The sequence below is a fragment of the Patagioenas fasciata genome, chromosome 5 (genome assembly GCF_037038585.1).
Source record: "Patagioenas fasciata isolate bPatFas1 chromosome 5, bPatFas1.hap1, whole genome shotgun sequence".
In the NCBI taxonomy this organism is placed as follows: Eukaryota; Metazoa; Chordata; class Aves; order Columbiformes; family Columbidae; genus Patagioenas; species Patagioenas fasciata.
The window spans coordinates 31,048,100-31,073,424 of record NC_092524.1 but is presented as its reverse complement, the minus strand read 5'-3'; the positions used below and the strand labels follow the sequence as shown (position 1 = coordinate 31,073,424).

Below are 25,325 nucleotides of genomic sequence, written 5' to 3'. Positions count from 1 at the left end.
GTTTCACGCGTGGCTGAGGACAGAGTGTGCGGTCGGTGCTGAGTTTTGCCTCTGGCTGGCAGGGTTTACTGGCTCTGACACGGGTGCTTAAATGCAGCTAGATTACAGCCAGAGTCTATCTGAGCTGCAAAGAGGTGCAGAAGTATTCATGAGGGTGGAGCTAAGCTAAGGAAAGTCATTGCTTCAGGACTCTTCATCTAAACAAAAACAATAAAGACATGCCATAGAAAAGAAGGGGAGAAAAATACAATGACTTGAGGAGACACTTAGCCCTGCTGAACCAAGACTGAGTAGATATAAATCACCATATGAATGTGTCTGCACTGCACACCTAGACCTGGGATTACAGGGACATACGGTACAGAAGCCCTTGAACTGGCTTTTCAAGAACCAGTTTAATCTGACAGCAATAGCGTTGTCTCTCTTTTTTTCCATTAACTGTTTTATCCTGCCTATTTGCTGTCACAGATAACCTAAATCCAATTAATGTACTGTTGCTGCATCTTATTGCAGAGTGTATATTTCTGTAGGCTTTGAGGTCTTGCTAAGTGGAAAGTCCAGTGTTCAAAGAAAAGGCCATCTGTCTCTTACCATTAATCATAAACCTGCCATTGGCCAGCACTGAGCAAAGTGACTCAAACAGCATGCTTCCACCTACTGTGCAGGCAAAGGTATTTTTTTTTCCAACTTATTTGACCACAGGATTCTGTTTCCTAGTATAAGAAAAGGGGAGGGGAATAACTGGGTTTGAGAAATCAGGCAGAGGTGGGGCTCTGAGTCAGTTATAAAATAGTTGCTCACGTGCATATGAGACATTTAAACTATTGGTGTCTGGTGGAAGCTGGGAGATGTGAAATTGCATTACCTCAGATAACAGAGGACGTGTATATGATAGCGACCACAATGGAGCAAGATGGCGTTTTGTCTCAGGTAAGAAGGATGCAGAGCAAAGCAATGTGTCTGGGATCTCAGTTAGTTATGCTGCACTTAGTGCAAAGATGATACTACTTTCTTGACCTACCATTGACTATAAATGACTCCACACGGGACGAAGAAAGTGCTTCAAGAACTCATTAATGAAATTTTTAAAATTATAGCAAATCATAGAAAAGAATTGAAAACTACTTGAGAAGAATTTATTTAGAAAGAAAGCATTTTATATATTTTGGGGGTTTCTTCATTTTAGAAACATGATATATGCAACCTTAGAAAAAGTATTAAGTAACATGGAGACAGACTTCAAGGTGAAAGATTAATGACAGAGTGTGTTTATTGAAGACAGGTTTGCTGTTCCTTTAACAGAAGAGCCCGGGGCTGCCTTCCCTCCCCACTTGTCATGCAAAGGGTGGAACTTACCTGGCTGCTACACCTCTGCTCAGCCTTACAGGGGCAAGCACGGTGCAGGCGGCAGCGCTGGGCACAGCAGGCAACACTGTACCTGCCAGAGCTGACCAAGGGGTCCCTTTCACTGCTGTTCTGGAGCTCTCTGCTCCCGAAAAGGATTGCTTTTAAGAGACAGGATGTTTTTTTCCAGGAGTAATGTTGGCCCTTCTTGTTGCAGGAGCTGTTCGCTCACACCACTCGACTAGGAGAAGGAATTATGCAGCTGAATGCTCATGGGGAACAGCGGACTCCTGTTACAAAGGTACTGCAAAGGAGAATTTAAAAAGAGTACTGTAAAAGAGACTTTCCTGATGGGTGGAGCCAGGGTGAGAACAGATAGAGTTCAGCATCTGCCAAACAGTCTAATTAGCTATCAGAACCCATCCAGCTCCCTCCGTGAAATACCATCCTGCTTACTGTTTTGATCACTTAATTTACCTTGTTCATGTTAAAGTCCTAGTGCTGTTTTCTATTCTTGGTACATGGGAAATGAACCCTGATATCTTTAAAAGAATAGGTTTGAACAGGCTTTCTGCTACATACTTCCTGTTAAAGCACAAGGGCAAATTTACTGCCAGTGTAGGCAGTAATAGTTGTGAAATTTGCCACTAAGTCCCACAAGGTGTATGGCACAGTCTTGAAGTGAATTTTCAATACCTGATTTCCTGGATTAATCATTATTCTGGCATCTACAAAAAACTAATCGTTTTCCAGGAGACTTCAGACACGTTACATGAAACCTTTCCTCGAGGAAATGAGTGGACCACATGGGCCAAAAAAGATTTTTTGACATTATTCTCTCTAGTTTGAGGCCACTTAGTAATAATTAGGAACTCTCTCTTGTTCTGTTGTGAGCCAAGTTGGAGAGCAGCAAGTCTTGTGCTTACAGTTTAAGGAGCAGTCAGCCTCTTCTGTTGATCAGTTGAATGGAAAACCCAAAGGTTAGAAAATAGGCTCTAAAATGCAAGTCTTTACAGAGATCACAGCAGGTTCAGAGGAACAAACCAAACCTCTCAAATGTTTTGGCAAAACTCCTTTTTTTTTATTTATTTATTTATTTATTTATTTATTTATTTATTTAATGGGAAAAGGAGAACGAACATGGTCTCATGTTTGGGCTCCAACATGAGACCAGAAAAGCAATATGAGAGGATAAGAAGTCAAGCCTGAGGCCTTAATGTTGGAGACATGGCGTAATATGAAGGAGGAAAGCCAAAGGGAACTAACAAGTGTTTCTTATCAGGTGTAAAATGCTTTGTTTGTCCTTATGTAAAAGAGTGCAAAGAAAATCCAGACACAATGAGTTTACATGATTTAAAACTAGAGAAAAACTTCTCATAAGAAGTCAGAGGTGAGCCCAGCTCAAGAGGGGCAGTTATGTCCTTGTAAATGAAAAACACATGCATAATGAGTAACGATGTATAAGTCCAAAGCAGCAAACTCTTCCTTAAAAAGCGGGGAGGGATCAGTGGTCAGCATTTAACTCTGAGGAGTACTGTACATTTATTTAAAAGAGCAGGAATACGAGAAAATTGTATACTGTACCCCAGGGGACTGAACATGTGTAATGACTGAACAGGAGGTGATTTTATCACTTACAAAAAGCCTAGGGCAGCTTTTCATTCTCTGTCTTGGAATTCTAAAAAGCAAATCTTCTCCCAAACTGAGTCTGAATCTTACTGCTTTGCACAGCTAGATTTTAGTCAGAAAACAAATAAATTCTCTGCAATAATACAAATCCACATACCATGCTATAAAAGTAGAGAAGTCTTAGTACTTGATCAAGATATTAGTAGGAAAATAAAGGTATTGACCATTTTGTAGCTGCATAGAAAAATTCAACTAATTTGTTCATGATTTGGGTATTTCTCTGTCCTGATCATTTCTAGCTTCTAAATATGCTATGTACCTTTAGCATTCATTCCTGTCTTTTGTGTATAGCTTGTTTTGGGTTGTTTTGTTTTGTTTGTTTTTTCACTGCAGATAGAGTCATCTCTGTGTTACCTACTGACTGTAAGAGTCATAAGAGCAAGAAATATCCACCAGGCAGATGTCTGTAAGTATCTGTAGTGCCCTGTGTGATCCCCTTAACCTTCATGGGGTCCTAGCTAGTACTGCTCCAAGAAAATGTGCTTTCTAGGTTTCTTCCATGGATAGAGAAAGTCCTCTCACCAGCATTCTGGTTCCAGCAATGTACATAGTGTGTTGCTTTTCTTTGCATCAGCCCTGTTCTGTGCAGAGGTAACTCTGCAAGGTCACAGCTGTCTCTACTGTACATGTTCTTCTGCATCCTCAAAGGAGCTGAGGAAGCTCTGCAGTCTGTTGAAAGCAAGAAATGTGGAAAGTTCTCCTGTGTTTTCCTCTAGAGCATATTTATGTAACAAAGGACACAAATTGCTTGGGGTAATGGAGCACATGTTGAAAATTGAGTAGCCTCATCTCAGATTTAGATTGTGTTGTTACATTTTGTAGGTTCACTTCTGATGGCCTGCAATTAAAACATAATAGAAGACTACAGCTCTACTTAGGAAGAAATCAAGAAGCCTCCTTTTTTTTTTTTTTTTCTTCAGTGTTTTAGGGGTATTTTTTGCATTCTGCCTGGCTAAAATAGAAGTTATCACTTTGTTTCCTCAACTCTTTCAGATATAAGGTGCTGTGGTTGTCCTAAATTATTTTATCCTGGTCTAAAGTAATTGCTTGATGACATAGAAGGAGGAAAAAATCCTTTGTTTTTAATGCGTTTATTATATCTTTAATCACATTTATTCAGGGAAAAATCATGTCTTTCTTCTTTTTTCTCCATTCCTGTTATCTAAATCGTAAAATTTATGTTGGACAAATATGTCATCATGTATCCTAGGGTCTCTCTTTGAAAGAAAAGCTTTATAAAATGATTCTATGATTCTATGGTTCAATTTGTTTTTTCTTCTAGAGCAAATCCTCACTTTAGATGTGTTTGTGTTTTTTAACATACAGTAAGCCAGACTGATTGCTACGTGAGCCTGTGGCTGCCAACTGCTTCAACCGACAAATTTCAGACTAAAACCGTCACGAATTGCAAAGATCCAGTCTGGAATGAAACCTTCTACTTCAGGATTCAGAGTCAGGTCAAGGTACTAAGCTGGGACTTCCCTGTTAACCATGACTTAGGGAGCAACTGCCAGGTTTTATCCTTTCGCAAAGGGGACGTAAGCAATTTTCTCAAGAGGCAAGGAAAGATGCAGAAAGATGTGAGAATAACATGTATCCTTATGATGGTTTTCCATGCCATGAAAGACAAGTACATCTCTCAGCCACAGGTAGAATATGACCTTTGAGATATCTGTGATTTCCTGTCATTCCTCCTCGTAGGCAGATGCCTACATGGAGTTGATTTCCCCTCCACCTCCTTCCCTTCCTGTTCTTTTACTTTACATCCTCCTGCTCCTCACAACTGTCCCCAGGATCTCCTGCTTTGAATCAAACCTGACACAAGTCTAAAGTCCTCCCCTTCCCTTGCCAGAACGTGCTGGAGCTGGCACTCTATGATAAGGATGTGGTTACTCAAGATGATCACCTCTTCACAGTGTACTTCGATATAGCCAGACTTTCCTTGGGAGAGCAAGTCTTCATGCACTTCAAGTGCGATTCACAGGTGAGGTCTGAAATAAGAAATGGAATAGGTTGGCAAGAATGTGTTTGTCTGCTTTTCTGTCTAAAATGTTATTTGCAAAATCTTTCTTCTTTCTGTCTTGTGTGTGGATGGCCCAGCCACATAAAAGGGAGATGGTTTTCACTCTGATGTGGGAAAACCTCTTCACACCTAGATCTGTAGGCACACTGAAGGGTTTGACGTTGGCCGCAGAGGCTCACAGACTTCAGGTGTCTTTGCAAAATTGTCACTTCACTGAGCCTGCCCCCATCAAGGAGTGTGTCCATGCTGACACACGACACTTTTTGTCATAACTTGTTACTTAACCTAGTAATTAGTAAGTAATAACTCTGTGATCAGAACAAAGTGTCAAACCAGACTAGTTGCTAATTACGGACTATGGTGTGGTTGTTTAAATAAGGTATCTAAGAAATGCCACTCAGCTTGGCAGCAAGAAATATTCCTATTTTGAATGTCCAGAGAGGCTCTGAAAGTCACACATCCCACCTCCTGCTATGTTCTGTCCATCCATCTCCTTCTCCTGTTCCCTCCCACTCTCTTGTGCATCTGTCATACATCATTCAGTTGATTGATAACCTTGCCTATACACATCCAAAATCCACTCTGCAGTTCATTATCTTTAAAAACCATATATGACCATTTCTTTATCTGCAAAATACCAGAGGAGCAGTGTGTGGCCTTCCACTAGCCCCTGGTGAAAGAAACATTTGGCTAGTTGTAACCCAGATCATTAACTGTCTGGGTGGCTACAGCTGCCTTATCCAAGTCTTTCATAACTGTATTTGCACAGCTACAGTAATCGGAGCTCATACTTGTCAGACCCTCATGATTTTTTTCATCTTATACTAATAACTTATTGGTGTCTTTAATGTAACAGGTAATTTGAGCAACTAAGTAACCTACAGCATGATCTCATTTCCCTGTTAAATAGCCCTTCTGCCCCCACCTTTGTTTTCCTCTCTCCTGTGCTCTCTTCCACGTAGGAATTATACCTTTCTCCACCACCTCATGGACCAGGCCTTAATGTCATGTTTACCGCTGTCCCAATGATTTCAACATGTGGCTGCACAAAGCAATTGTCCTCTTCCACAGCTGCTTTGCATGTCGCCATTTACCCTACTCACACCAGAAGGCTTCTGCTGCTCCCCTCAGCAGACCCTCTTTTTCTTGCTGGCAGACTCAGCACAAGACAACATCTGCACCTGGGTCTGTCCCTTGTGCCCCAGCAGGAGCCGGCAAGCCAGCTACTTTCTTTGTTAAAAACTGCTGTCATAGCCATCCAGAGACTTCCTATCAATAAAGAATATTGAGGCTCAAGACACACAGGTGTGAGGTGGTGGGTGTCTCTGCTTTAAATGCTCTGCCAGTCACAAGTAGTGCATGTGTACCTATATTGCCAGAATGAGAACTAGCATTATGAGAACTGCCAGTAGACTTGTGCCAAAACCACTTTCCTTCTTTATTTTCTAGAGACAAGAGGAGCTAGAGGTGGGATTTGAACTGGATAATATGTGAGTAAACATGAAATGCAACATAATCTGCAGAAAAGAAACAAAAACAGCAATTCAAAGGCATTAAATAATCTAGTCTAATTGCCCAGAGTGAATCATTCCTTGATTATGCTTATGTTGAACACAGTTTCTCAAGGAATCTGTTCTGTGAGCTCTCTAACAAATGGTGCATGCCAGGATGAACTCCCAGGAACTTTAGGCAGACAGGGAGAACGCTTAACAGCTATTTTTTTGTTTAGTGTAATTAATACTATTTAAGACCAGAATACTGGGACTGCTGTTTTGTTACAGGTTTGGGATAAGCAAGGGAGTTGCCTCCCTTCAAAGGAGGAGGAATAACATGAAACAGCATGGATTCTGACAGAATAACACACTTTCTCTCTGGTTCTCTGACAAACCACAATTCTTCAAAAAACACATTCAGTGGAAACATCTGCAGCCTCAGATTGAGGCTCAGCAAAAAATCACTACATGGTTCGGCCCCACAGTACCTTTTCTTTTTTTGCTGAGCTCCAGGACTGGACAAGCTGGTATGATGACAATTGTGCCTTGACAGAGCAGAGTGAGGAAACCTGTACCGCAAGTCTCCTGGGGATTTTTTTCAAATCCAGTACACAGCTAAAAATAAGCAAGAGGAAAATCAGGAGAAGGGTGTGGCTCATTAATTATGCTGTAATTATACTGAGTTATTAGAAATGTATTTTTCTTTCTGTTTCCTAGTTCAGGCCCTCCTGAAACCATCATTACTAATGGAGTACTAGTGGTGAGCATTATGTTTTGTCACCTTTCTTGTCCTGTTGCTACACTTGTTTCACTTGACTCACAGCCATCAGGCCAACATACCCTTCGACTGAGCAAAGCCAGCACTGAGATGCTGTGATTTCCCTTCTAATAATCTGATTCATGACCCATCTTTGTGAATGGCACCTGTGGAGAAGCTGTGACTGGAAGAGCAGAGGGATGTCCCATGCTAGCATCCCTCCGGTGTTGCAAAGGCAACAGAAGGAAGAGGTTTAGGTTTGAGACACCGGTAGAGCAATAAACTCTCCCTTGGACACAACTACTCCTGGATTTCCCATATTGCCAAAGTGACAGGGTTTGTCCCGTCCCAGGCACACATCTTTTTCTGTATTGATAACTGCGCTTTTTACACAGAGATTTCTGACCATGCCATTTGCTCATTTATTAGCTTTGGTTCCTCATTATTTTTTGTTTAATTCAGTCCTTTTCATCTCTCTTGAGATCCCAGGAGTGCTGCTTTTCCCTTTGCCCTTAATTTCTGCTTTCTGCAAGCCCTATTCATCCATGCTGCAACCCCAGCCTTGCCCTGGCTGTGTCCAATTTCTCAGAGACTCCTGTTCCAGACAACATCTGAAACCGAGGTCACGGTTGAGAGAAAATATTTTCCTCAGGACAAAATGCACTACCTGCATAGCATTCATATCACCATCAGTAGGACCTTAGACTGGGAAACAGAATCTCAGACTTGAAAATTGCCTGCTGTGAGGTGTTTTTTTGTTTTTATCTCTTATAGTCTCGCAAAATCTGCTGCTTGGAAGTTCAGGTGGTTGAGAAGAGGAAGAAGAAAAAGGGGAAGAAAGCTTTATCAAGTGAGGTTATTTATCCATCAGCTGTTTTTAAATAATGACATCCTAATATTATGAAGACAACTGGCTTAATTGGCTTAATGAAATAATGAAAAAAAAATAACATCCCAAAATATGAGAACAGCCTTGTGATAGACTGTGTAAGAACTTTTGTTTCCAATTTTGATGAGAATATTGCTCTGTGTCTGCTTTTGTGTTGCTTCCTTAGAGAAAGAATTCTCCTTTAAAGTGCAAGGTTCTTACGAGGGCACCCAAGACATTACATTGGGATCTGATCCAGTCTTCAGCTCCTCCTCTCCTGCCAAATTCCATTACGCCAGATATAAGCAGCCAACACTGGATGTTATGCTACCAGGGAAGAAGCGACCTCCCTCCATCGTATGTTATAACTGGACTTTATAAAACATAATAATGACACATAAAGTAACATACACCATAAATAGTAACATTAATTGGCATTGTGGAAAGAGAGTAACTTTCCTTACAATATAAACTTAGATATATTTGTATTTTTTCAGCACTCCCATGTGTATGAGACAGGCTCTCCAAACATGGAACTTCATTCCCTTCCTACTGGAAAAAACATGACCTTGGCAGAGGTGAGTGCCTGCTCTTTTGTGGGAGAGATTGAGAAACCTGACTGTGGAAGTTTACATCCCCTTGATGATTACAAGGGTACTTTCTGGTGATAGAAACCTGCAGACAAAAATGCTACAATCTGATAGTGGTGGGTTCTTAGGTGAAAAGGCCTGGTTGTGCCTTGCTCTGTTTGAAACCGTGTGGGAATAAAAGGGATCTTGTTATTCCATTCTGATCTTACTTCATGCTAAATGTAGAGTCTCTGCTTTTCCCTTTCTCACACACCAGTGGGGTGTGAGAACTAACTAAGGTAGCACCAGCCTCTTGCTGATGCTGACCATGCTTTGCAAAGCACTTTTAGGTTCATGGTTAAAAATCAAATCCATATGGAATGAAAGATCACAGAACATGGATGTTGTGGGGTCTAAGCCACCTGAAGGGAGGAGCAAATGCTGCTGCATAGTTGTAGCGTGGCTGTAGACTGGCTGGCTGCCTAGGAGGGGTAATTTTGGGATGGGTAAGGTAAACATTATCATTACTTTCCTCTGTAAACGGCAGTTGTCCTCAGATGTTGCATTCAGTTGAAAACACTGGGAATTACTGAACAATTTCCCAGACAATAAACCACTACAGTCAATTTGTATACGCTGCTGGATTATTTAGGGTACCTGTATTGCTAGGAAGGCACGAGCTAAAATTACCCCTGGGTCACCACGGGAAGAGTGCTAAGGCAGGTCTTCATGCTTACACTGTTTGCATTCTTGCTTTCCAGGATAAAAGATTTGATTTATATGCGAAGGCAGAAGACTGGTAAGAGACTCGGCCTCCCTTGGAGGCTAACTTGTCCTTAGCTGAACTGGTCTCACCCTTTGGTCTTTATGGGGAAGGAGGCAGACACAGTAGGACTGTAGGTTTTTTGGCCAGTTGATGTGGAATTCACAAGCTGAAAGCAAACCGTATGTGTAAAATTAACAGTAGATGCAGATAATCCATATTGAGACATGAATAATGAAAAAGATGCATAAAATTGAAGAAACAATATTACTAGGCAATTGTCTTTGCACGGCCATATCAGTTTCATGCTTAGTTTTCAGCCTTTAACCTTTTCTTTAACACTGTGTAAGCTGTGCAGCTGATGACCTGGTATTGCTGATCATGAAGTAGGTGAACTTTGCTGCCTACTTCAAGACAAATGTGAGAAGCTTTCCTACAGCTCTCAGTGCAAACTAAACTATGAGAGAATCCAGACAGCAGATGTTTCAGAAATTATCAGCTTTTATTATTTTGGTAACTGCTTACAAATTTAGCAGTCCCTCTTTCCATCATCCTCTCATGCAGCATTGTATACCTGCTTGGGAGTGTAGGAAAGGCTCCACCTGTAAATGCGGTTCTTTGTGGATCTGGTTTGTTTCCTTATGTTGGAAACTGAGCTTGTCTACCAATAATAAAATAGGATATTCTTTTTTCCTGATCTCTGCTCCAGCCCAGACCACCTCGATGTGCGTTTAGGGTTTGACCTCTGTGTGCAGGAGCAAGACTTTCTACGCAAAAGGCAGAAGTATGTCGCTCCTGCTCTGAAGAAGGTCCTGCAGCTGGAACAGGACCTGCTGGCCCATGAGGTCTGTAGGGCAAACATTTAAAACACCTAACAAGTGCTTAGCAGTGGGGACATGATAGCATAATATGACCTCTTTTTCTTCCCAGTTAATATTTTTCTAGTCTTTCCTCATCTTTAAACTTCTGTACACTTCCAGTACTGTCCCATACCTCTAATTTCACCCTGCCATTTGTGATGTTTGCAGTTGTTATCCTGAGTCTAACTCTTCTCCTGCTGCACCTTCATTGAAAGCCAGGCTAGACATTTTTTATATAAAACCAGCTTCTTCAACAGTATTTACCCTGTCATTGTTATTCTTTTTGATAATTCTTGCTCCTCTCTTTGGCCTGTGAGATTTCTTTTTAATTCCCACTTTTAAAATGGGTGTTTTCTCTCTTACTGTCTTTTTTGGTTTGAATTAACAAATTTTATTTTTTTTTTTTTCCCCAAACATCTGAACACATTAGACACAAGTGTCAGTTACCTAAGCAAATTTGTCACTACTTTTATTCCTGTTCTCCTTTGCAAAATAAAACGTAACTTATGTTTTAGTGAAAAGCATTTGGAAAGAAGTCTCTGTCTGGGCACGTGTGGAGGTGTCAGGCTCTGTGTAACAGGAGGTCTCTGCTGAGAGCCCCAGTCCACTGCAGCCCACTGTCTGACACCAGCTCTTTCTGCTCGTGTATTGCACAGACCCCAGTGGTGGCCATCATGACTACAGGAGGAGGGATGAGATCTTTGACCGCACTGTATGGCAGTCTGCGTGGGCTCAAGAAACTCAATGTCTTGGACTGTGCCACATACCTGACTGGCTTGTCTGGTACTACATGGTAAGTAGGACTGGGCAGCTTGGCTGGAGTCTTCTTGACGACACAGGTACATTGAAGAAGGCTGGGGTTGACATGCAGTAGGCTATCTATAATACCTTCTCAGCAGTCCTGGCTTTTGATCTTCTTCCAAAATTGACAGATTAAGGTCTTTTTATGGGGGAAAGCATGAAAACAAGCGTTTTTCTAAGAACAACTTACGGAAAATTGCACAAGACATTTTGACAGGGATAATGACTGACTTCAAAGTGAACATCATAGTTTCTTAGGGAACTGAAGACAGGAAACCTTTACTTAAGTTCAAATCACAAACTGAAAACAGAAACAGAAAAAGTAGCCATTGCCTACTTCAAACCTTGGTGTGTTTTTTTCCCCCTTCAATATGTATTTCTTCTTCCCAGGACCATGTCAAACTTGTACAGAGATGCTGACTGGTCGCAAAAGGATCTCGACAAGCAAATCAGTGAGGCTCGAAAACATATGATAAAATGCAAAATAAATTCCCTTTCCTGGGAGTATTTGAAGTATTACAAAAAACAGCTCTGTCAACGGAAAAGAGAGGGCCGCAAAACATCTTTCATAGATCTCTGGAGTCTTGTCCTGGAATCTTTATTACATGATGGGGTACAGTATGTCATAAAGCAACATTTACAGTGGCTTACAATTGTCTGAAAATTAATTTCTGGAGAAGGTATTTTCCTGTTTAATCTGAGAGAAGTAGTTTGCTATGAGACTGTGTGTATGCAAATGCACAGCCATTTCCAAAACATTTGGTAGCAGTGTTTTAGATATCCAACTGTGGTGGAAATCAGCAATCTTGCCTGTGAGATTTTGGATGTGTTTTCCTGAGAAAACTCCAAGATAAACACTTTGAAAAAATATTATATTTTAAGGCTTTTTTTGTGCATGTTCTGCAAATACTTTATTTAGAAATAGCAAAATTACAGACATTATCTTAATGCCCATGAGAGGTATTAACAAACAGACTCACAGCCTTTTGAAATACGTAAGAGGTCTTACGTAAATTTGCAGCATTATATGTTAGGTTGGTTTATAACAGAAGTATTGCTTTCTGCACATGATAATTTCCTTCCATTTTCATCCTAATGGGTCATCAAATAATCTGGCATCAGATCAGGTGCTTGCAGATATTTCAGTAACAGAACGCTTATGGGAATTTTGAAAAATATGGAATATTTAAGAATTTAAGCCCAGCATGTATTATACATTAGAGTAGAAATTTTTCTGCCTTACAAGCTTAGATGCGGGGAAAATGTTCCTGTGATAATTTTTGTCTTAGTGTAACCATATTTCCGGAATCACAGAAAGACAACCATAGACTCTCCGATCAGCAACAGGCCATTGATCGTGGTCAGAACCCATTGCCTATCTATACTGCAGTCAATGTCAAGAACAACTACAGCACTCTGGATTTCAAAGGTAATTATGAGGCTTCTGAGGGTAATTTTTCTTCATATTTAAGTTGGTAAATCCTGGGACAGTCTTTTTAGATAGTCTAAAAAAAGCTCTCTCATTTAAAGACCAGGACCTCAGCTGATGTGTATTCATGTAATGTCCTTGTGGTCGGGTAAGAGTTTGAATATCCATGCACCAGACTCAAAAATATTACAAAGACATTTTATGTTCGCAAGTTTTCATTTGAATCATACTTGCAACTCACTGCTATTGGTTAGACTTTACTGCAGAAATTATTTTAATTTTAAACTCCTTTCATTCCCATGATACCAACATCATTTTTATCTATAGTTAAGGGGCTGTAGTATTAATAAAACATTGTTCTCTTCTTTGCATTCCTTTTTACAGAATGGGTGGAGTTCACCCCTTATGAGGTGGGATTACAAAAATACGGAGTTTTTGTTCGTGCTGAGGACTTTGGCAGTGAGTTCTTTATGGGTCGGTTGATGAAGAAGCTCCCAGAATCCCGGATCTGCTTCTTGGAAGGTAAGCTATTGTCTTAAAAACACCGGATTTTTTTTTTTTTTTTAATATTATTTTTAAAATTGTGAACTGTATGAACTAAGAACTAATACAGCACAAGTGTATCACAGGGCAGTGTCACTGTAGAGGATAAATATTTCATCACTGAATTAATATTTACTCTAATGGATTCATTTTACTATAAAAAAGAAAATTCAAAGGGACAAACAAATAGTTATTTTCATTTTTAAACTAGTTTTGAATAAAAACATAGTATTGTTTTCAGTCCAACAATAAAATTCAGGTTCCTGCGAATGCATGTTTCTACTCATACTCCTCCAGAAGGGTGAACTCCAAAGCCTCTTGCCTGCCTCACAGATAGTCCAGTAATTTGTATGCTTCCTATAGACAGTTTGCATGAGCCTTCATTCTTTTTCTCCACTGCATCAGGGTGTATTTGAACATGCCAGGTCACCCCTGCTACAGTCTGCTTTGGCCACACATCACCAGCTGAGTTTCCACATTGCTTGGGCAAGGCTGGGAGGAAAACAGCATAATCACATCCAGAAGCATTTTTGCTACTGATTGGAGCATTGGATATGTATTTTCCAGACAAAGAAATATGCTGGCAACTTGTGACTGGTTCGAGATGCTCTTTGGTCATTTCACTTGGAGTGAGGGAGACACTGTGCTATTTTAACCTAAGCTGATGCTGGACATGCACACATTTGCACTTCTTGAACCAAAAAAGAGTGAGAACTTGTGTCTAAGAGATAATCAGAGAAATTGTTTCTCACGCTCAAAAACGCATGGTCAAAACAACTGTTCCCTTGGCGTGTTAACAGGCTTATTCTCAAAAAAAAAAAAAAAAAAAAAGCCCAAAACACCTACAAATGCAGAGACTGCAAGATCACATTGTAGTTGGACTCTTATCAATATAATTTCCCATCAAATCTCTCAGACTGCAAACTTTCATCCTTTCATTTTACAGAAGCCTTGTGACACTTGTTTTTGTCTTAGAGTAACCGTATTTCTGGAATCACAGAAAGACAACCATACACTCTCTGATCAGCAATGGGCCATTGATCATGTTGTTTTGTTTGTTTTTCTGAAACCCCAAGCTCCTTATTCCATATTAATTCACAAAAATCTCACTATTTGTTAAAATATATATCTAGCCCTAAGTACTGTAAGACAAAAATTGGGTACTAAAATAAGGTTTAAAAACCAGCAGCCAGATAAAAATGATATTCATACATTTAAAGCAAACTAAAGAAAAGCATAAACTTTGCAAATTTCATCTCATTATAACAGTTTTGCAATTCATGATGTGTGAACATTTGAGTTAGAAAGCTCTTTCCTTTTACAGGCATATGGAGTAGTTTATTTTCATTAAATGTGTTATATATATGGAATTTGTCTCATTCATCAGAAGATTTCTGGCACAAGTGGACCCGGGACAAAATCGACAATATAGGTAAGTTATCACACTTCTTCCTTACTGTATATTTGTTGTTAAATAAAGTTAATGATAGATAAACTGTCACATCTATCTGCTATGTGAGATGTGCACAGCATTTTTGGCATTTTTTGGAGTGTTCCTTCAAAGCCCATGTCGCCTTTCTGGAAAGAATTGGATTCAATGTCTCATACTCCAAATCATCATTGGATAATTTAAAAATCTCCAGTCCCGTGACCTGTGTGCTCACTGAGGGCTCAATGCTGGTATTGGCGGATGGGTAAAATGCTCAGGAATAATCAGACTGATCAGTAAATTATTAATAAAGCAAAAAGATTTTGCCTACATTGAGTAAGAGCTACTGTAATACAAATAAGTACAACAGTTACCCTTTCCCAAAGCCTGCATTCAGTCTGTTCCACAAGTGTGCATATATCTGGTGCAGATTAGATTTTTTTTTTACCTGATACTGGGTCTTGTTTTTTTATCCAAGTCTGGACAGTGTAAAAAAATGGTATTTGGCTGGTAAGAGCAGCATCTTATTTTCTTTTTCATTTGGTGACTTGTGCTCATCAAGTCCTTTCAACCTAGGCCTTTTAAATAAAGGAAACACGGATTTTTATTACTACACACGACATGTTGGGCGATGACATTGCTCTGGGCAGGTAGAATTTAACAGCCTTTCCCTGTGCAGAGGAGGAACCCATCCTACCGCTGAAGCTACATGAGCTGAAGACTCGCCTGTTCACCCCTCCTGGCCCCCTCGGCAGCGCTCTTCGCAGCGCTCTCACTGACCGCCTCTGCATTGCCCAGGAGCACAACTTCCTAAAGGGTTTCCAGATTCATAATGACTACCTGGAGAACAAGCACTTCCGCAGATGGAAAGGTAAGAGAAGACCTGGGTGCCTGAGGAGACAATAAACAAGCAGAACAAAACAAAACCATACATTTGATATTAAACCCATTATCCAAGTTTATAGGCCATGTTTGGGCAGAATCACTACCAGATCAATCATGGCACACTGGGATGCAGCATGGCGTGGCATTTGCTGGTGGCACACACCTCCTGAGGTAGGGGAACCAAGTCCTGATGGTGGTCCTCTCTTCCTCTATTTGAAGAAACACTCAGTGGGGTGGCACAAGAAACCCCCTTCATGAATGTTGCCACTGCAGGTCCAAAACTGCATGTGTCTTGAGTTTGGAGGGCAGAAGCAAAGGGATACGGCGAATCTCCCTTCCTTGAAGACAACAGTCAGTTAGGGCTCTGTGGTCATGGTGTAAGAGTGGAAAACGGGCTAAACAGTTTGAGCTCTTGTATTTACAGCAAGAAATATCTTTCCTTTTAGATACCGTGTTAGACACATTTCCAAACCAGCTGACACAATCGGAAGAATTCCTGTCTCTGGTAGATACGGGATTTTTCATCAATACAAGCATCATGCCACTTTTAAAACCAGAGAGAAAGGTGGATGTCATCCTGCATTTAAATTACAGTGCAGGATCCCAGATACAGGTGAGAGGAACCAAAGCAGTCTCCATTTCTTCTTCAACAGCTGCATACCTGGAAGTTTTTAACACTTAGATGCTTTCTATATTGCTTTCACTAAAAGTTTTAACCACTAGCATTTTTAGCTTAATGCTGTAGTGTGATTCTTCATTTATAGGCTGTACATAATCTCAGTTGTTTTTCTCGTATGATACAACTCTTCTGTGCTAAGAACTCAGGGAAAACAAATCCTTCTCTCCACTGACATAGTGCTTTCCAATACGAGTTTCAGAGCTTTCACAGAGCTATCCTATTTCCCCAAAAGTAAGATAGGGTCTTATACATTTTTTGCTCCAAAATATGCTTACTTTTTTACATGTCTAGCTGTCTGGACACTATTTAAATTGACTTATAAATGAATTGTAACTACTGTTTCAGAGTGTCTGTGCATCAGTTTGCTGTGACGGGGAGGTATGATGCAGAACGCGTCATGACCAAGACAGACAAAGCATTCTGGTGCTACTGTTTAAAGTCCTTTGGGACCTCTTCAGTGAAGGTCAGATTCTTGACTTAAAGTGTTGTTACAGCAAGGAAGGCATATGATGTTTGTTAAACTTGACTTTTAAATTGACTTTTAAATGAATTGTAACTAGGGTTTATTTTTTGAGTAGGGCTTATATTTTGAGTATACTCAAAAATCTTGAAAAAATCATGCTAGGACTTATTTTTGGGGTAGGTCTAATTTTTGGGGAAACAGGGTAGCTTGGAAAATGCTCTGTTACTGGTTTCCAAGAAATACTGAACCCTGAAATCCTCTCTAAGTCTTAGTACTGTTCTGTTCATTGATCCAGGCTCTGGACCAGACTTGCAAATACTGCTCAGAACAGGGAATCCTTTTTCCCAGAGTGGACATGAGTGAAGAAGACAGGAAAAACCTGAAGGAGTGTTACCTCTTTGATGGTGCTGAGACTCCAGGCGCACCAGTATTGCTTTTTTTTCCACTAATTAATGATACCTTTCAAAAATACAAGGCACCAGGTAAGTAACCAAGCACGTCAAAAATAGGCTGCCATCACAGCCAGCCTATTAAAGGGAGTATATTTAATATTCCAACACCTAAACTTCACTCTTGGCTCATTTCAGTACATCAAACCTCTCTGTTGCTTGAAATTCCTTGTTTTAACAAGCCAGATGTGCTGTCATGGTAGTCCTGTTTCAATGGCCAGGCTAGTTAGTTTGCAGGAAATTGACACAATGACATGAGCCACAGGCACAGCTCCAGCATAGACCCATGTAAAAGGAGTAACCACCGTTTTTCTCCCTTCATCATGTGAAGCAGCTCTTATCCACCTGAGCCAGGGACTGAGATGTTAGTTAGAAAACGAAGTATTTGTTTAAAAAATAATTTAAAAAACCCACAGGAGTAATTTAGATTATGAATGCTTTCTGTGGAAAGACATCTCCTTTTCCTGTTCTATTAAGAGTTTGTTTGCTTATGACCACAGTAGCTTCCACATCTCAGCAGTGATTTGCCTCCTCTTCCTCCTAGGTCAGAAGCGCTTAGAGTCAGAGATGGAAGATGGCAAAGTTGATCTCTATGGCCGCTGTTCCCCTTATTCAACATATTCACTCCAATACACTGAGAAGGCATATGACCGTCTGGTTCAGCTGGGTGAATACAACATCCTGAACAATGAGGACCTCATTATGCAGGCCTTGCACACAGCAGTGGCACGTAAAAGGCAGAAAAAGACATAATGTCAGAAAAGGGAGGATGCTTTTGTGTCTTTCAACCCACCATGAGACTGAAGCTCCCTTACAATCAGCCAGCAGGCTTCAAAGGATTTCTGCTCAACCCCACTTAATGACAATCTCAGATGGACAAAGAAGACACTGAAGAGAGACCTTTTTATCCAAAGAATTTCACTGCAGCAATTCATTGCAATTCAGATACGACAGTGGACTACAATTTGTCGAATGGTAAAGTGGATGGGCAGCCATGAGGAAGAAGGTGCTAAGATGATAATGAACATGGTGCTAGTTGTCTTGTGTTTGAAATGTTGACGTCTAACATATTCAGGGCAGACCATATTAAAAGCATATTATTTATTAACATGACTTTTACTTCTTGTTTGTGAGGTGGTGGTGGGGCAAGCAGATTGGGTCAGGTTTGTGACTTGGACTAGGGCACATTGCAAGGAAGCATTTACCCCGGAGGTAAGAGACAGAGACGCACTTTGGTTGCGCCCATAGCAAAGATCCTCCAGCTCTTCTTGTGTGCCTCTCACTGCCTGATTTGTTCTGTAGGCTTAAGATGCTTTACTTGTTCATGTGAAAAAACAAAACTAAAACCAACAAAACAGTCAACCAAACAAAATCCCCCAACACAACAAAACAACAACAAAACCAAAACAAACAAATGAACAACAGCCCAAACCAACCAATCAAAAACAAAACAAAAAGAAATAACCAACCAAAACAACACACACACACACAAACCCTAACAGTAGAGAAACAGCCTCATGAGATTAAAAACCATGGAAACCTGGATCACATAGTCATAGCAATATAAGTATCCAAGACTGTTTCTTTCCAAATGCACAAATAATCTTATTTTGATTAAGCTCATTGTAGGTAACCCATGCTCTAAATTGAATTAATAACTTAAAGTACACAAATACATTACAGACCAAATGAGTTATTTTATGTTTCTCCTGGAACTTTCCCTTCTTAGTAACTAAAAGGTAGTAAAAATTCCCGAATTCTTTTACATATCTGTTTTATTAACCAAAGTAATATTAAAAACATTAAAAAAATAGGACCAACAGGTGATGTTTACAGCATGTGAAAAATCTCTCAAAATACGTGAAGCCTACTCAACATATGCATGTATTTCTCTTTTCTTATTCTGTAGTAATTTGAGAAGATTAGGTTGGAAGATGAAAATATAAATTCTTAATACAAGATTTTTGTTCTCCCAGACCATCTATTATGAATCAGTGACTTTTCAAGCATACTAATTTTGAGTACACAAACATACTAGTGAAAAAAGTCAGTTATGTGCTTAATTGCATTCCACTCATAACTTTAACATTCATAATCCGTGTTTTCTGTTTTGCTCCTTCCCTGGCTAATTTTAAAGTGCTTGATAATGTAAAGGTGTGTTGAGTTTCTCAGTGTATGTAACACTGCAGCATCTACAATTTGTAGCCTACAAAGACCACCTGTGGTTACATTTCAATATTAGAATTATTTGGATTAAAGAAGGATTCTATATTGGGTTTACAGGGCAAAATTTTGGTAGCAGAGTGGAGTGCTGCTGGGTGGCCCCTCCGGCCTGCACACGTTTCAAGGCTTGTGTGCAAGACTTTATGTCTACTTTCCAAGTGAGTAGACAAAGGTATCTGCAGTGTGCTTGGCTGGGTCCTGTCACTCTGAAGCTTTAAATAGCATCATCAGAGCCTGATAGAGGGACCAGAGCACAGTGTTTCTGTAACGACATGCCAGCCAAGGACAAAAGTGCTCTGTGCAGCTCCCTGTTTTAAAATATAGGGGAGAAGGAGAGTCGGTAGCTGGGAGGGGTGTCTATGAAATGCCTGCCTTGTTCCTGTAAGGGAGCTCTCTGGATGCAGTCATGCATTTACTTCTGTACTGCCTAAAAGTTGTAGTTTTAACAGTATGGTTTGTCCAGCCTAGATTCTCAGAAGACATTTTTGTGGATTATGGACAGGTTCTGGCTCTCACCTCTTCTTCACTTTGCATTTATCCTTCCAGAATGCAACTCTCAGAGTTGGTCTTGTTATAGTCAGCCTGGACTAATTTTCTCATGACCACTTCACCTTCTTCGCACAGTCAGTGTGAATCTCTCAAAGGATGGTTCTTACAGCTACAAACAGGTCAGAAGGAATTTCCTTTACAAGTATCACCAGTGCCTCTAGCTTCAGCCATTCAGTGAGGAGCTGGGGTATCTCCCACATATTTCTGTGCTTGATCTCTCTTCTAGGACGCTCCCAAAATAGATAGACTTATTTAAATGAATATAGTGATTTATAAAATGGCTCACCTTAGCTGTTTTCTGGAGCGTGATTTTGTTCAGTTGGGCCTAACTCAAGATTCAACAAGCCTGGAGGAGGCTTTTACACCTGCATGTGAAACCAAAAAAGAGTTTCAGCAAGGAGCAGCAGTAGGCTGCAGCAAATATGATGGGGATGCCTCAGGAATGGTGAGGAAGGACTGCAAAGCTCTAGAGGCTAAAGCTAAGACTAGATTAGGTTGTTTGGATCCTTTGCCTTTGTAATCTTTGTTTGCAAGTACATAATGATAAGGCACAGTTTTCTGGGGCATGGTTTTCCCACTAATGTTTGCTTGAGGAATGAGCCTACCAGCTTGCACTTCTTAATTCAGTCCATCTTATAAGCCTGTACAGAGCTCTTGAGTTATTGAGTTCTGATTAGCTCCTATTAGGCTCCAGAAGAACAAAGTGAAAGAGTGATTACAGTTTTGTGTTTGTCCTAGATTATTAATTTTATTTCTTCCTATAGACTTAGAAAAGCCAAAAGTACCATCAGATCATCTTGCTTGACTTGTTAGATGTCAGATCTGTTACCTGCCATGCAGTTACTTAAATGTTATCATCTGTGGCTGACCAAAAGCTATCTTGAAGAAAAATTACCCTTCTTCTTTTAAAGATATTAGGAATGGTGAAGTGACATTTCATAGAAGTGTGTTTTAGTGGGTGATCATCTTCCAGCAGTAAGTATCCACCTTGTTTCCAGTCTCATTTAGTTTGGCCAGAGCCCAGACATTAGTTCTTGTTAAACCCTTTCCTAGTAACTTAAAAGTCATTGCGTCACCATTGTTTCTTCACTAGAGTCAATTTTATAAAATATACCAAGGTTACATCACAGTCATCTTTTCATCAAACCAGTAGATTCAGTAAAATCCAGTTGTCCTCATTCACACCTAGAGACTTCTGCTGAGTCGCTTGTCTGAGTTGCTGTTTTCCTCCCTGCAGCCTTCCCTTTCACAAGGGGGAGTAAATTGTAATGTATATTTGTAATTACTTTAATCATAACTTCACACTTCATTGTGTTAGATTTACTGTGGCTAATCAGGCCAGCATATCAAGCAGGTCAGATTGTTCTGTACGATTGCCCTGTCCTTTGTACTACTCAGCACTTCATCAATCTTTGCAGTTCTACTGCAAATTTGGCCAGTCAAGATATCATGCTTATTTCCAAATCACTCATCAAAACGTTTAATAGGATTTGAGACCAGACAACTCTTAAGAATTTCTCAGAACAGAACTTTTTTCAGTGATGTTTCTCAATGAGGACTAATTCTGAAACCAGTTAGCTAATAAATTCCTAGTCTTAATAATATATACTCTTTTCAATCTTTGCATAACAAAATATTACTGTATTTGTACAATATAAGTAAAAAACCTGCAGTTTTTATAAGTAAAAAACCTGCAGAACAAAATCAGTCTGTTCTTCTTTAAAAACACACTTTTTTATACTGACTGGCTTCCAGAAGGTAGTTCAGGGATCACCAGAAACACTCATCGCCTTACAGGGAACCCCTGGCTAATGCTAACCCCAGAAAGATTTATTTTCCATTTAGTCACATTGCATCACCATTTTATTATCCTATGCACCTTACTGGTGGAACACCCTGTAATTGCTCTGACAACCCTTACTGCTTGATTACACTCTGGTCACTGAAAGACAGCTCCAGTACCCTGGTTTGCAAGATCAATGCAGCCACAGGAAGAGCACACTTCTGTTTTGGCAGTATATTGGCATCACTTCTAGTACATACCTAAGATAAGGAAATATAAAAAGAATTTCTGTGCATAATTGAAATATAAGTAAGACTTTCACAAAGCTTAATACAAATAGATTAAACATATATACATGCACAATTATATCTACCTTTATTAAGATCAGCTCCCAACAGCTTTCCTGTACTTTTCTTTCCCAGCTATATAGTTCTTAAGCTCTTAACTGCACCACATGGCTAGGCATTCAGTTCTTACACAAGACAGGTAAAACCCTTGTTTCTGCCTTCATGGAAAGGGTTTCAGACATGGATTTTACTTCAAATCTCCCCAGATGTTTTTACACACATGTATATACACACACATACATATGCATATGGAATTTGACTGGGTGGAACCATTTGCTGCCCAGGCAGTAAACTGTACCAATGACTGTCATAAAGCTAACTAATTACCTGTCTTCAATCTTTTTTGGGGAAAACACTCCCTTGTGCAGTGAAGTGCAGCTTTCAGTGTATAATTGCTTTGTATGCTGAAACTTGTATTCCATATAAACATGCATACATTAACATATGCTGTACAAAACATATGAAATATAAATGAGCAGAATGTATGTGACTTGAAACTAACTCTTGACTCAAAATAGGCTTTGTTATTAACCACTTCAGGAATGATGGAGCATGTGGGGTTCATGACTGCTAGCCTACATTTTGAGGAATGAGAGAGAACCAAGAGTGGTAATATATGATAATCAATTTTCAATTAATCAGATATTGTGACCACTATTGCAATGGCAACCAGTGTAACCAATCTACTAGCACCTTACCACATCCCTTTTGCTACTTTTGAAAATTGGCACAATATTTGTTCTCTTTCAATCTTCTGTAGTTCTACAGTATGCCAACAATTAAAACAGCTGAACCATAGACAGCCAAGAATCTTCCTAGGCTACACTTTTGGAACTAATTGGTAAGGATTATCTCTAGTTTGTCTTAAAATACATTGTAGGGCTATGTGTTGCAAAGCAGTTCATAATATTTGCTGGTGAAATGTGTAAAGTTTCTTCTTTCCCAACAAGTATTTTATCAGCATTTCTGCTTTAGCTACATCATTAGTAATTACTTTGCTATCTCTATGAAGTAATGAGTATAGACCTTTGACAGGATTTTGCTTTCTCCTCATACACATTTCCTTTATATTTGCATATATACATATGCATTTATATGCTTCCTATTGTCACCCTTGGAAATAATGTTTTTTCTATATTCTATAAGTTCTTATTTATTTTGTAAGTTTTGTATTTCCTGTTTTCCTATGTACTATGCATTGCTTTTTCGCATACAGCTGCTGCCTTCTTAACACCTCTGAAAGAGGTCGAACTTTCAGCCAAAACTGTGAAAATGGGACAGCTCATGTCATACCGCTGAGATTTCCCTAACTGCAGAAGGAAGAGATTTTTATACTACCAGAGACATCTTTGAGCCCAGCCTGACCTTTCCCACTGATTTTTAGCATGAAGCTGCAACGTTGAGCCTCCAAAATAATATGGATTCCTCTTTTCAATCACACAAGTTTTTTCAACAACAACTAATCCTATCTTATTATTGTCTTGGACTTGTAGAAATATAAGAAATACTTAATTTTCCTTTCACGTCATATCTGTGCAATGTGATCTAATTGAGTAAGTTTTAGTCGTTACATCACATAGGGTCAAAATACCAAAACCATGTGAGAGCTGCATGCAATAGTTGTTTAGATGGGTTTTGACATGCTTTGGTAACATGTGGTTCCCTTACATTTATTGTAATGTATGTTCAGCAATGTTTGCCACTACAAATTTGCCTTTCTTTAATATGTGTTTTCTTGACTTGACCTAAGAGTCATGCTTGCCTTTGATGTCTGTGAGTTTTAGCACAGTATCATGTTGCAATGGTGATTTAATTTAACATGTAATCGGATGTACTTACATAGCTGCCTATCTTGCTCTCCTGGACAATGTTGCTCTCCTTACGCATTTCTGAAACACTTCCTTATGAAGTTTTGCAATTGTTTCTTTAAAGTCTTTCCATGTGGAGCTGTTAACATAGTTTAATCTTTATGATTGGCCCTCTTGTGAGTAAGTGGCCACACTAGATTCCTGCACAGGTTTGTATTTTGTATTTTGTTCAGTGGCACCACATGGAATGATAGCTGGACTCTTTTGCCTGCCAACCCCAAATTCTCCCAGCTGTGAAGCCTTTTGAAACTCCCTGAGAAAGTGCTTTGTTTTGTTAACAGACATGTGGATTCATGCATGTAGCATCACTGAGACCGCATCCCAGGGGCAGCTGGCATGAGGCATGGCTGATAGCTTGATCACAGATGGCACAGAATGCAGGTTTGTGGAGTGTCCGTGTGACTCCCAGCAGAGCCTGGGTTTGTTAAGAACTGCTTACCTGACCTGCCAGGTGCCCTGGAAAGGCTGGAACTCCATCCTCCCTGTGATGACACACTGTACATAGGGCAAGATATGCTTCCATGCACACCTCTTCAGATTGCACAATGGATCATATGGCTTGAAGTCAACATGGCAATGGGAATATGGCTTCTGCACATGTGGAGAGATACTGGATGCTAGAGATTTTGCAACAGTTGGGCCTCTCTCATGCAAGAAAGAGGTACCAGGAATTTCAGCAGTTCAAGATTAGCTGTAATGGGTGTATCACCTAACTCCATGCTTCCTCTTCCTCATGAGCTTGCAAGTGGGATGAAAAATGCTCACAGTGCCTGGCAGCGTTTCCTTGGTTGGGTACGCCTTCCCTAAGGATCTCCATTTGCCATAGTTCATGTTTTCTCACCAGGGCGCTCATACTGATGGCAGTTACCTGCTCCAGGTTGTGGAGGAGAAGGTAGCCATGTCTTTTAGGGAAGAATCTCCTGGCTGCTTCTGTCCCTCTCTGTTAATCAGGAGGGAGAGACTTCATTCTCTTGCAGTACTGCATCAGATGTGAGCTCTGGTCTACCAGTGCACTGTGCTATCATCTTCTGTAACACAGGAAATGACAGAAAAGTTTGGAATTTAATCATACCAAAATGTAAGCCATTGCCATGTTGAGAAAAGCAGTCTCCCCATGTCTGCTGAAATCCTCTGGCTATGCCACTCTTGGCTGAAAAGACCATGCACTTGGAAGGGTGTCATGCTTGCCGTTACACTGAGGAAGCAAAATAAATCCTCCTTATCAATGGGGAAGGCTTTGAAGAACTGCCAGAGTCAGTGGCAAACCTGTCATCTGCATTGGTGTCTCCTGATCCTGCCTGGACTCTCAAACAGCAGTCCTCATGAGAAACCACATTCCTCTCTATGTAAGCAGCACATGCACTCTGGTGACCAACAGTTTTATGCATGGACTAGATTATTGGAATGTAATTTATCCCTTGGAGCTAACTGCAATGAACACTGAAAATTCAAAGTTGATGATTGCACATCATGTCCCTTAAGTTAGACAAGAAAAGGAAACTCACAGGCAT

The 25,325-nt window shown here is 40.1% G+C and overlaps 1 protein-coding gene across 1 annotated transcript; it reads left to right on the top strand.

Moving 5' to 3' along the window:
• The first annotated feature begins 847 nt into the window (after positions 1 to 847).
• On the top strand, positions 848 to 18,065 carry LOC136101763 (cytosolic phospholipase A2 epsilon-like). The gene is made up of 21 exons (XM_065838176.2): positions 848 to 930; positions 1,562 to 1,645; positions 3,367 to 3,439; positions 4,360 to 4,496; positions 4,886 to 5,017; positions 6,506 to 6,546; positions 7,267 to 7,309; positions 8,081 to 8,156; positions 8,362 to 8,531; positions 8,672 to 8,752; positions 9,505 to 9,542; positions 10,216 to 10,351; positions 11,023 to 11,159; positions 11,558 to 11,780; positions 12,482 to 12,596; positions 12,981 to 13,118; positions 14,464 to 14,571; positions 15,248 to 15,439; positions 15,900 to 16,066; positions 16,891 to 17,077; positions 17,589 to 18,065. The coding sequence occupies exons 1-21, from the start codon at positions 889 to 891 to the stop codon at positions 17,795 to 17,797; spliced, it is 2,529 nt and encodes an 842-aa protein (XP_065694248.1). The 5' UTR covers positions 848 to 888; the 3' UTR covers positions 17,798 to 18,065.
• The last annotated feature ends 7,260 nt before the right edge of the window (positions 18,066 to 25,325 follow it).

Excerpts from the sequence above, each read along its gene's own strand:
- LOC136101763 (XM_065838176.2), top strand. The coding sequence starts at position 889 with ATGATAGCGACCACAATGGAGCAAGATGGCGTTTTGTCTCAG. Across the intron at positions 16,067-16,890 it reads GTGCAGGATCCCAGATACAG|GCTCTGGACCAGACTTGCAA; the intron begins GTGAGAGGAACC and ends TCATTGATCCAG. Across the intron at positions 17,078-17,588 it reads TCAAAAATACAAGGCACCAG|GTCAGAAGCGCTTAGAGTCA; the intron begins GTAAGTAACCAA and ends TCTTCCTCCTAG.